The sequence below is a fragment of the Danio rerio genome, chromosome 1 (assembly GCF_049306965.1).
Source record: "Danio rerio strain Tuebingen ecotype United States chromosome 1, GRCz12tu, whole genome shotgun sequence".
NCBI lineage: Eukaryota > Metazoa > Chordata > Actinopteri > Cypriniformes > Danionidae > Danio > Danio rerio.
Window position 1 is genome coordinate 22,756,392 of NC_133176.1, and position 12,668 is coordinate 22,769,059.

The following is a 12,668-nucleotide window of genomic DNA, read 5'->3' on the forward strand; positions in this document are numbered from 1 at the left end:
ATTGGCTCTTGTGCGCTGCGCTCTTTACAGATGAGTGATACTGATAAGCGGCAGGTGGCCACGGCGATCACAGCTGATCTGACAGACACGGTGGAGAAAACTCTGCAGACACGCGCTCGTGAAGAAACGCTGTAAAACAGCCGAGAGGAGAAGAAAAGTCATGCCAACAGGTCAAATGGGCCACAGTGTGTGTGTGTACTGTGTATGTGTTTTTGTGACATATCAGGACACAAATCTGTATAATGACATGGGTATGAGACAGGTATTACAAAAAGGAGGTAAAATATGAGGACATTGGTGACGCCCTCATTTCTCAAAATGCTTATAAATCCTACAGAATGAGTTTAATAATCACAGAGTAAAGCTGCACAGTCTCCTGTGATGGTTGGGTTTAAGGGTGGGGTGAGGGCAATATAATATACGGTTTGGACAGTATAAAATGAATGGAAACCTATGTAATGTCCCCACTTTTCACAAAAACAAACGTGTTTGTGTGTGTATGTGTGTGTGTGTGTGTGTGTGTGTGTGTGTGTGTGTGTGTGTGTGTGTGTGAGAAAGAAAGAGAGATATAGAGAGAAATGGAGCACTTTTATTCTCTCAATCGCAGTGAAATAGGGGCTTTGCTGTAAATGTCAGCGAAAGACTGAACCAGCAAACACACACAGTGAAAATTTGGAAAGTTTGAGTTTTAAGTAGTTGGAGCGTTGTAAATACTCGCGCTCGCCTCCCTCGCGACAGAGCGCATATGAGATAAATGACTTCAGTACATAATAACTGGTTATGATTATTACTGAGCCGTGAATCCGAATTGTCCGAACTGAACCGAATCTGTGAATGCAAGCTTTATGGCTTTAAATAACTACAACTCTGGATAACAAATTTGTTGAATGACGATAACTAGATCCATTTGAAATGTGTTTGTGTAAATGTTTAAACCCTAGATCACAAAGAAAAGTAGAAAAACTGCATTAATACCACTGCACATTTTGAGAATCATTTGAAACATTTGTCTGAAAACTCTAGAGATCCCACACACTTAAACTGCGACTATCATTCCTGAACTAAAGTCAGGCAAACAACACCCTCACATTCCAGCCCACATTTTAATTTGAATAAGCATGCATTTATATAAAAAAGCCCACAGTAGATAATGCAGTCATGTTTTTCTACTCAAATGTGTAATAGTGCATGTCTGTACCCACATTCTGACAAGTGGAGAATTTATGTGTGCTGATTAATGCAGAGGATTGAAGAGAACTTGCAAGGAGGAACTGAAAAGCTGATAAGACATTTTTATTAATCCAGCAATGTGTACTAATGCACTTATCAGCACTGACAAATCCCTTTAATAACGGGAGAGAGGAACAGAAAAACAAGTGTCAGGATCAGAGAAATGACTCTTGCTCCCACTCACATGCTCAATGGGCATAACGGGTAAAAACGGAAACATCCCTTTCTAAAAATACTCCAATTCAGCTTCACTTCTGACCTATGATGTCACCAAAGTACTGGGAAAGAAGTAAATGGATCACAGCTGACAATTTGTAAAAAAAAAAAAAAAAAAAAAAAAAAGATAAGAAAAAAACTTTTCCAACACATCCAAGTTATTTATTTTTTTTTTAAAGATCTTAGCCATGCAACATATTGCTCAATTGATATTTAACAACTAATTTAAGATCTGATTTTCTGTTCACATGCAACAAAGTTTGCAATAAAGGTTGCTGGTATAAGCTTCAGCTGGGTCAGTTGGGATTTGTGTGTGGAGTTTGTATGTTCTCCCCGTGTTTGCGGGGGTTTCCTCCGGATGCTCCGGTTTTCCCTTCAAGTCCAAAGACATTAGGTGAATTGAGTAAGCTAAATTGTCTGTAGTCGACGTGTGTAAAAGAGAGTGTATGGGTGTTTCACAGAGATAGGTTGCGACTGGAAGGACATCCGCTGTGTAAAACGTGCTGAAACAGTTGGCAGTTAATTCCGCTGTGGCGACCCCAGATTAAAAAAAGGGACTAAACTAAAAAGAAAATGACTGAATGAATAATTTGTGGGTTGCGGCTGGAAGGGCATCCGCGGCGTGAAAACTTGCTGGATAAGTTGGTGGTTCATTCCGCTGTGGTGACTCCAGATTAATAAAGGGACTAAGCCGACAAGAAAATGAATGAATGAATGAATAATTTGTCACGGTTAATTAAATTAAAATTAAATTAAATTATTAAAACAAAAAATAATAATAAATAAAAAAAAAAAAAAAAAAAACGCAAAGGCTTCTCAACACCGCATTTCTGAACGGAACAAAACTGCTGCAACTAAAAGTTGTACACAATTGGCACACACTAGATTAAAGGCTAATTTTAACTATGGCTGAGGCTATTAAATAAAGGCCATTCACATATCCCATCTTTTGCGCGCACAAATTCATTATTTCGCATGGAGGCGTGTTGCATGTGAGCATATTAGCAGCGATGCACACACAGCATGACCCACTCATGCTTTTCAGGCACACTAGGTAAAAGAATGCCACGAGAGACACACCGCGAGTTATGTGACAAGAACTGACCGATCAGCTTCATACTTTGTATGGAATATACACATTTCTTCTCCAAAGAGAAAAAAACTACTACAATTTTGTAATATAGTTGATCAAAAGTGCCTTTTAGACTTTAGCCTTTGACTACATTTGTTCTTTTTAAAAGGGAAATACTTAGCTAATATATAGCTTAGATTTACGTTAGACAAACACATTTTCTTATTTATTTATTCCTTGTTCTGTCACTTATTTTCAGTGTAAAATTATTACTTGTGTTTAAAAGCCAAAACTTTTTTTTCACTTATTTTTAAGTCCAAAGAGAAATGAACTATTGTTTGTTTTTATTATTATTTTGTGGTGTATTATTTAGTTACTGAGCAGCAATAAACAACAGATACAATGCAAGTAGTTTTCATGTGATTTTCTAAACGATAGTAGTCTTTTGACAATAATGAATGCATATTAATCGTGATAACCATGATACCTTGCACTATAATAGTACAACCAAAACCTATCTTCGTTGATTCCCTACCTTTGCCTATACATTAAACACAGGTAAAGTATTACACAACACATGCCACAGCAAGCCTTGACTGAACAAACAGAAATAGCATTTAGCACAGAAAAAAGAAATAAAACACACAGAAATTAAGTGTCATTTACTGTAAATGAACACGTCAAAACAAAAGTATTCAAAGCAAAACTAGTGGCATGTGTGGAAATGTGCTAGAAATACTCACATGCCTCTTCATTCGGCACACATCCGAATGCGTCTGCACTTTGTGCATAGTTTGCTTGCTTGAGGTTAACTTCTCTACATTATTTACAGCCAAATACACAATGCAGCATGGTTTAGATCATATTCTTAAAAATATGGCTAATGTATATAAGGGCAAAAATAAAAAGTTAGCCCATGTTACATGATTTAAAAATGACTTTCAGTAGCAATAGCTAGCAGTAGATGAATAAAAAATAAGTATTTTTTGGCAACAACAGGATAACAGTTCAGAAGCGTTTCATTCTTAAAACTGAAACAACATGTGACTGAATTTCTCAAAAAGCATTTCAGCAAGCCTCACTCACTAATTCACTACTACACAAAAACAGCCTAGAGGGAGGAAATGAAGCTATTGTTATGAAACTGCAATGCTAATGGATTTCAGAAGAATGCAAATCTGTTTCAAAGTTCAATTTTTACACAATGCCACAAAATAGACCATACAATGTTTGCTTCTCTCATGAAACAATAAGTGCTTTTCTTTTCAAAAGTTTACATTTTGCGAAAAAAAGTGTCACATTTTCTATTTAATGGTAGCGAAAGCACTAAAAATCCAGTTAATGAGTAACCAGGTATACATGTGCTCACTGAAGAGCTCAAATTCTTCAAAACTCTCTTGTTTTTTTGTTCTCAATACTCACCAAGCCTCTTAACAAAGACTACAACACACATAATAAATCAAAAGTAATCTGAGCAGATGTTTCTTTTGAGATTTGATGCCTGTTTCCAACACATCAGCAAACTTGAAAGATTTAGCAAACCCTGACAAACAGATGTCCCACATTTAATCATCATACAGAGGAAACAGCACTTTTGTAGATCCAAGAAATGAAATAATGAGATCTGTGTGGGTGGCATGTCAAGATGTTTCTGTGGCACAATGGAAAAAAAAAATGTTGTGTCATACTTATGGCACACATAGAGCTTTTCAGAGAAGAGAAGACTATGAAATTCATTTTTGGATGAATTTGTTTCGCGTTGAAGCACATGAGACATGCTCTTTTGAAGCTTATGAAAAGAATCAAACACAAGTCAACTAAACAAAAATGCAGGGCTGCACAATACATCTTTTCAGCATCGATATCACAATGTGCACATCTGTAATTGTCACATCGCAGGAAGTGCAATGTTGAGTTTATATGTCGAGATTATAGTTTACCAAGAGCCACAGTTCAGAACACAAATATTTGGAGCCACTAAAGTTGTATTTAATTTATTTATACAACGAAAACTAAACAGTGCTTTTTTAGATTTGATTATTCAATTTCTGTACCTGAATACTGTAATGTAAAATATTATTTCTGTTCTCCCAATAATAATCCAGAATAATCTTCCGGAATAATGCCAATCAGTCTAGATGAATGAATTCTTTCTAAATAGAGCTGACCAAGCAAGTTTTTTTTTTGCATGATACCAGGAAAACATGCAATATTGTTCTTGAGTAATGCGATAACGATATTTCTTACAAATAGAACTAACTTTAAAGGGGTGGTCCAATACGCTACCATATTTTAAACTTTAGTTTATGCGTGTAATATAGCTGTCTGAACAAACAACATGTTTGAATGTAAAATGCTAAAACTTAATTGCAAAGGGAGACTTAAAAATTAAAAATAAAAAATATAAAATGAAATAATAATAACTTGATTTCACAAAAGATATGTGTACATTTGTATTACTTACACATGCGTATAACACAAATATATTTGAAAGACTTGTCTTTAGCGGTGTCCTCTTCATTTACCGTCTCTGATTCAGGCTCAAAGTAATATGGCTGCCTTGACATTATTTACACAACAGACGACAGCAAAAGGCGTGACATTTCCTGGTGATGTGGAACTATTTCGCAAATCACAAGACATTATGTTAGCTGACAAATCAGAGCCTGTAGATGGTTGGCCTTTGGAGTAACTCAAAAATATGATACAGATAAAAAATAAGAGGACTGTTTTACAAATAAAGCACAAGCACACATTGTTTTACACCCCATAAACACAACTAAGCCTTTTAAGGCCCATTTAAAATGCTATTTTATCAGCAATAAAAAAAATATTTATTTAATGATCTTACTAAAATAAACAGATTAGATTTACCTCTATATATCTATTGCTTGCATCTAAATAAAATGAACACTTTAAAACACTCCAATTGGCAGCAAAATTGTTGTTCTCCTCTCCCAGCATTAGCATTTTTTACCTCTATTTTCATCTAAAAGCACTTGCTGTAGAGGTGCAGATGAAGGTAGCAAAGGCGCCATCTGATAAGTGAGATTTGGATAAACAACCTATGTAGCAAGCACACAAATGCTCTGCACTTAAAATTTGTTCCATTTATTGCACTTCTCTGTGATATGGATATTGCATATACTATTACTGTGATATACTATTACTGCCCTAATGTGCTACATCAGCAATAACCATATTAGTCAATCCTAATGGCCACTGTAACCAGGCATGGCCATGGTAATCCAGACTTCCGGTCTCATTCACTTCCACTGATTTTTTTTTTAGCCGTACAAAACAACTCCTTATGCTGCTTGATGTTGGAAACTAGCATTTTATTTATCATACTATTTTCATTTAAATGCATTATCATAAACACACCAGTCTGAAGCGCAAGACGTGTGTTAGGACGTCCGATTCAGATTCATTAGCCCCACTTATTCCTTAGAATTACAACCCAATTAACAATAAACACTAAAGTTTAAAGACTTCTGTTGTTTAGTTAGGTGTGTAAAAGTTGTTTTCTCTTTTCTGCTGGTCTCTCCTTTACCCTTTTCCTCTCTTTCTTCTACTCCTTTCCTATCGGAGTACATCTCATTCTTCAGCTCTTTTCCTGTTGCTCTCACAAGCAAGCACAACAAGGCCGGGGTCATTACATGGGGAAGTAACACCTTAAAACTCTCAAGTCCCTGTTGCACACACACTTGCTCTAGTATGTGTGTGTGCTCATGGAAATAACAGGCTTATAAACATAATAACTGGCCGGGAAAACAGACAATTGGTTACATAACTAAGAAGAGAAAGGAGTCTCTAGTGAGGCCAAAGCTTCAATATCCTCAAATGTTTACAAATGGATAAGAGAAAACGGCACACAAACACACTTCCTTCTACATGCACGCAAAGACACACGTTTAACACCAGAGTCATGAGAATGTTATGTCAGACGCAGTCAAAATGCAAGGTTCAATGCGGTTTTCCGCTCTCATTGTGGGCAGCATGGCAACTAAACCACGTATGAGAATTAATCATCAATCATGACAAATACATGAGGTTTTCATCACTTCTGATGCAATTCTATTAGCAAATTGGGTGTATTTTGACACAACAGTTAGTGACTAACCGATATACATAGTCTATATCTAACCACAATAAAATATAAATGGTCTACTGAACATTTGTCAACATCACCTTTTGACTCATTAATTACTTTAATACAAGAATATTATGTGAAACAGAGAAAACAAAAAAGCTTTAGCAGTAATGCAGCTGGTCCTTGACCAAAATACTTTACCATGCTAATCTGATTACCACGAGGCCCCACGTGAATAACATATTAAAACCTCTCAGCAAGTGAACTAGCTTAATTATTCCCTATTTATCATTGCGCTAACACTCATTTAAAGTTGTTTCTAAAACATTTACTACTAAAAAATCCTACAGAAAACTTTAAAAATGTACTTGTTATAAGCACATAATGGTACCTAATAGATCAATTCCTGCCAGACTTGAACAACATTTTGGTCATTAGCCCAGTCAGACATGCAAATGTAATTATTTAATTATGCAAAAAGTAGTTTACAAGATCAAATGTGCCCTTACAGTGTTAGTTCTTATCTCTTCATTTAAGTCACACTGGGCTTTGTCAGCTTTACACAGTGGTTTCTGGGTGTCTCTCAGCTCTAGTTTACACTTCAACATTTTAGTTTTAAAAAGTGTTTTAGAATGAAAATGATCCACATCCACACTGGCGTTCCTCTGTCCACACTACACTGCTAAAAACCCACATTATGCAACCACTCACACACACTCTGGCATGCGCTGCTGCGTATGCGCACGTCAGAACTCCAGGCAGTCAGCGGGTGCTTTGAGCACACCTCACCAGGTGAGAGCAGCGCATCTATTACTTGTTATTACTTGTTCACAGGTAACTTGTTTTGGCAGAGCGCAAAGAGAAGTTGATATATTAATTAATGTGACCACGTACACTTACTCTGCACATGACTGACTGTTTGCCTTTATTACCCATACAGTATAAACCTATTGTAAGTTATACTTTTATAATGGCCATTATTGATTATTAAAACTGAAATTCAGCAAAACAGAAGGTGTGTTTCATATTTTTCACAGAGAATCAAAGGAGGCAGTTATGTTTTAGGCTCCGTTTTGTTATAAATGTGTACACAGTGAAGATGACAGTCATATAAATATGCAGCTACACATAGCAACAACATATTTAGTGTCAGTTAAGTTATATCACAATAAAAATAGGCAGTTCCTTATATCATGTTTTCATTTTTTTTTTAAGATAGTGAAACAACGTAGCCAGTGTGGTGTGAATAACGTTATAAAGTAGTGTGTTTTTACCCAAAGTGTCCTCGGGAGTTTGTTTTCTATATCTAACTTTCAAAGTCTGAACTTAAGAAAGGGTGCAAGACTGAACTTGGTGCACTTAATACTGAGGAAAAAGCCCTACTCATTTTTCAATGTCTCTGTTTACCTCAAACCACGTTGAGACACAGCAGCAGCATTTTGAAACCAAAACAGCCTCTCTAGCGTTTCAAAAACGCTCCGTTTTCATGGCTCAAAATTATCTGGGGTAGTTTGGACAGAAGGCGCAACCATAGGAAAACTTCAGCATTTTAAAACTAAAACATATTAGTGCAAACAGGGCCTGAGACTCCTGGGAGTCAGAGGTGCCAGAGTCTGATCTATAATCCTTTCTATAGCTAGAGTATTCCTATTGGACTGATATTACGCTTATAAGAAACAAAACATGAATTTCCTAAACAAACAGCTTTAAATCTTCATGGAAGTACACAGGGGTCCAAAACTGAAGGCTCCACACTATAAACTACATTCCTCACATTCCTTCGATTCATTAAATTCCTTGGTCCACAACGCACAAACCAGAGGTCCCACACACAGAACTCAAATGCCTTTTTACGTGGCCACAGGCAGGAGTTTCAGAGTGCGCAGACATTCAAACAATGCTAGTAGTTTGCAAAGTTGAAACACTAATGAGCTTGTGGTCTGGAGCTAAATGGTGCTGTGACGTTTGTTTATTGCAGCTGGTTTAAATGAGGATGATCTAGTCTGGACTGCAGGGCATGGTGAGGAAATAGTCCTTTCCGACAGATGAGTAATATACGTCTGAAATACCACAGCGACAAGGTCTAGCTCTGATGAGTGAGACTATATTAAGCAATGCTTTAAAAAAAACCTTGTGGCTCTGATTACAACAAAACTGAGCAGAAATGTGGAACAAAACAGTAAGACGCTTGACTTTGTTTTGGTTACATACTAAAGAGACACCACAAATGACCAAAATTACTTGGCGCCTTTATACAAGCTGGTCTAAATGAAACTATGTCTCCAATGTCTGAGCGCACCAGAGAATTCAAGTCAACTGTGTATGAAAATGTCTTACTATTTCCTGGAGATATTTCAAGTCAGTTTTAGATGTATAAACTCGTCTTGTGTTGTATAAACCATTGCGTAACACTTTGTCTTCTATTGGCATACATAGATATATTGATGTTTCAGGTCAAATTTACATGCATAAGCAGTTTCCTAGTTTTATAAACCAAATTATTCAGACACTGTTGAATGTCAGGCTGAGTTTAACAAGCAATTGAATCGAGATGTTTTAAGCGAGCTTTAGTTGCACAAACTATTTTCTAGTTGTGTAAACAATATTGAGACAGAAGACTTTGTAAGTCAGCTTGGATTATATAAATGGTCTTGTTGCGAAGTTGTAAGTTAGCTTCAGTTGTATAAACAACTTTCTAGTTTTATAAACTAAAACATTTTAATTTATAAATCTAAATCCATATGTTGAGATGTTCTAAAGCAGCTTGAGTTGCACAATTCATTTATTAGTGTATAAACAAACTTTCTGAGATGCAAGTCAGCGTAAGTCGTATAAACATACCTTTGAGACATTTTTTATGTGAGTCAGCCTAGACTGAGTAAACCGGGAACAGAATCGACTGCTACACCAATGTATGGACCAATTTATTGAGTTGTATTTCAGCTTGAGTTGTGCAAGCTTTTAGTTGTAAAGTTATAACTAAATTGGGCGTTGCAACACAACTAAAACTATTGCACTGAGACGTTTTAAAGTCAGTTTGGATTGTTTACATCGATTCATTTACACTGCTTCCCTAAACTGTAACTTTAGTTATTGTGTAGCAGCAAACTGCGTTTGTTCCCTATTTAGGCAGCATTAATACAGTAGTATGTCTCATACCTGTTGCGTCCTGTCGGCTGGGATCTTCATGATCGCGTGCCGAAAACTATTGTCCACATATGACGCCATTCTGTCCGCGTGCATTCACATGTAACAATAGATCTCCTTTATATACGCTCGTTCATTTCCTCTAGCGATTTCGACTCATTTTTTTAAAGAGTAGTCATTTGTAACACTCCTTAAGTTACCTAAATGACAAAAAAAAATGTCTCGAAGCGGGCCGGGTTTCGAGCCCCGGTCTGGAGTTGAGTACAGAGCTCGGGTAACAGTAGATCCTCTTAGCGACGTCACAGTTACAGAGCACAAACACAAAGTTAAAAGTTTATAGCGCTCAATAATCTTTTCCCATAGACAGCGAAAAGATGATAGTGTAACAGAACCACATCTGTGTCGAGTAACATCACTGAAGCAACTAATTAGCAACTAAAACGTCCAGAAATGTCTGGCAGTCTCTTGTGTCCAGATGGAGGTTCACGGATATAACGTTACAAACGCAAACTCCGTAGTTTCGGGGTCGCTGTTCATCACTCCGCGTCCGGCGGGTCTCCTCCTCAGTCGAAGAGCCTGCAATAAACAGATGATATCCCAAGTGCGGGTAGTTTAACTAAGTGACGTGCGTCCATAGCGACTGTGCGACAGACTCCAAGCGGACGGGCGGGGTGAAACTGGACCGGTGACAACGCTGTGATTCACAAGAGTTGAAGTAAGAATTAAACGGCGGACCTGTAGCGCCTCCAGTGGACACTATTGGAACGTCGAGGTAGATTCATTTTAAAATAGTTTGTTGGGTTAAAATAAAAAAAAAACATTTGATATATATATATATATATATATATATATATATATATATATATATATATATATATATATATATATATATATATATATATATATATATATATATAAACGAATAAAGATTTAAGTTCATGCCAACGTACATAATCTTATGTCAAAACAATGATTATTGTAATATAATACATGTTGAAAATACAAATAAAAAATGTTAACACCTTGACTGATATTTCACATAATTTTACCCTCTTCTCCTGTCCTCATTTCATAGTGTTTAGGGAAAGTAATGGTATATAAATTACAAAAAGATATAAAAAAAATAAGATTATATATATATAATATATATATATATATATATATATATATATATATATATATATATATATATATATATATATATATATATATATATATATTCTATTTTTTGCAACAGTATGCTGTGCAATTTCTGAAGTAGTGGGGGATTTTTAATTAGTTTATTTTGAAAATGGTTCATAAATCATACAGAATTAAGTATTTTGAAAATGTTGCGATAGTTTTTGTAAGGGTTTGAAAATACAGCTTATTTATCTGGAAACAACAAATGATACAAATGAAGAGCAAACATGTTTCATCAAATGATTCTTGAGTTGCATTAATTAATAATATAGACTGGAGAAAAGCTTAGTTGTTGCCTCATAAACACTTTCTTCCTAATAAAACTAAAGAAATCCACTTTCAAATATTGCATAAAATATATCTGGTTAACACGTTAATTTCAAAATATGTTGACATAAAAATGTGTCAGATTTTTGGTTCTATTGAAGAACTGTAGTCTATTGACTTTGATTTGATTTAGATAGCTTTCCTGTAATGCTCTTAATTTATTAATTATCATACACTTGTAATTTACTTACCCCTTTCTTTGTTTTTTAGTGTTTTTTCTTTCTGCAGTTAATATAACTCTTTTATATTGATCTCCTGATTGTGGTTGTATATTTTCATTCATGAATATATTTTTTAATTGACAATTCCGTTTAGTACCTTAAACGTCCAGCAGAGTACGCTAGAATGCAGTACATTGAGTGAACGCTAGTTAGTTTGAGGCCACCAGTCGCTCACAAAATTTTAGAGGTTTAATAAAAGGCAAAAGGTTTATGTTTTTTATATAAATAATACATAATTTTACATCATGTAAAAACTCTTGCAAAAGAGATGATTCTTAAATGGTTCTTTCACATAGTAACAGTTCTGCTGTGAACAGAATTATCCTCTTATTCTGAAATGGTGTTATTTATTTCATTAACTGACCAAGCATCTCAGGTTTTCTGGAGCTCAACTATCAACACAGACTGACAAAACTCCCTCAAAATTAATTCTTCCTTAAAATGTTTGTACATTTTAGCTTTTAAATGTATACAAATTTTCTGTCAACTTTTAAAAATGTAACTTGTTTACTCTCTCTTTCTGATTTTAGCTTAACACGTGACAGGTAAATAACATGGAAGTGTAATTCAGATGCGGTGAAATCTAAAAACTTCCTCATCTGCAGAGAATACGACATTTCATTTGACCAAAATACACTCATAATGATGGACAGAAAGACACCACAGAGGATTGTATTTTTAACTGGAACTCGGACTACAGTGTGTCTATTTTCTATTTGATTATTTTCACTATACTTTAGCCTATTTATTGCTGTTCAGTGTCAGTTGTTATTTCATTAATGTATTCAGCTAATATTGCCACTAGATGACAAACCTGACAAAGTTTGAAAAAATGTCCAGAGGTCATTTAATCTATACTATTTTATTAGGATTTATAGACAAAAATAACTATAAATAAACTACCAAAAATGAGCTATGGGACATTCAACCAGAAACATGCATTTTCGCTTATAAAAATGTGACAGAGCCCGACTTTAGCTTGCCGTCCTCAAAAAATAAATAAATAAATAAATAAATAAAATTCATACAAAAACAAAGCATAAAATCATAGAATTTAACGACAGAACACATCCTTGATTACTGTCAGCTACTTCTTTGTCAAATGATGTCACTTCCGAGCCATAGCCCAGTTTTGCACACATTTTATGTTAAATTTAATGCAAATGTGACCGGACTGACA

General features: G+C 35.3%; 1 protein-coding gene across 13 annotated transcripts in view; it reads right to left on the reverse strand.

Annotated features, from left to right (window-relative positions):
• rapgef2a (Rap guanine nucleotide exchange factor 2a) overlaps positions 1–10,445 on the reverse strand; it is a 66,281-nt gene extending 55,836 nt beyond the window's left edge. For all 13 annotated transcript variants that reach the window (XR_012406056.1, XM_073950842.1, XM_073950829.1 and 10 more), the window contains exon 1: positions 9,771–10,445. Coding sequence is in view for 11 of the 13 variants with exons in the window: in XM_073950829.1 (XP_073806930.1) it covers positions 9,771–9,854 (84 nt within the window). In the remaining 2 variants the exon portion in view is untranslated. The remainder of the gene's footprint in view (positions 1–9,770) is intronic.
• Between the last annotated feature and the right edge of the window lie 2,223 nt (positions 10,446–12,668).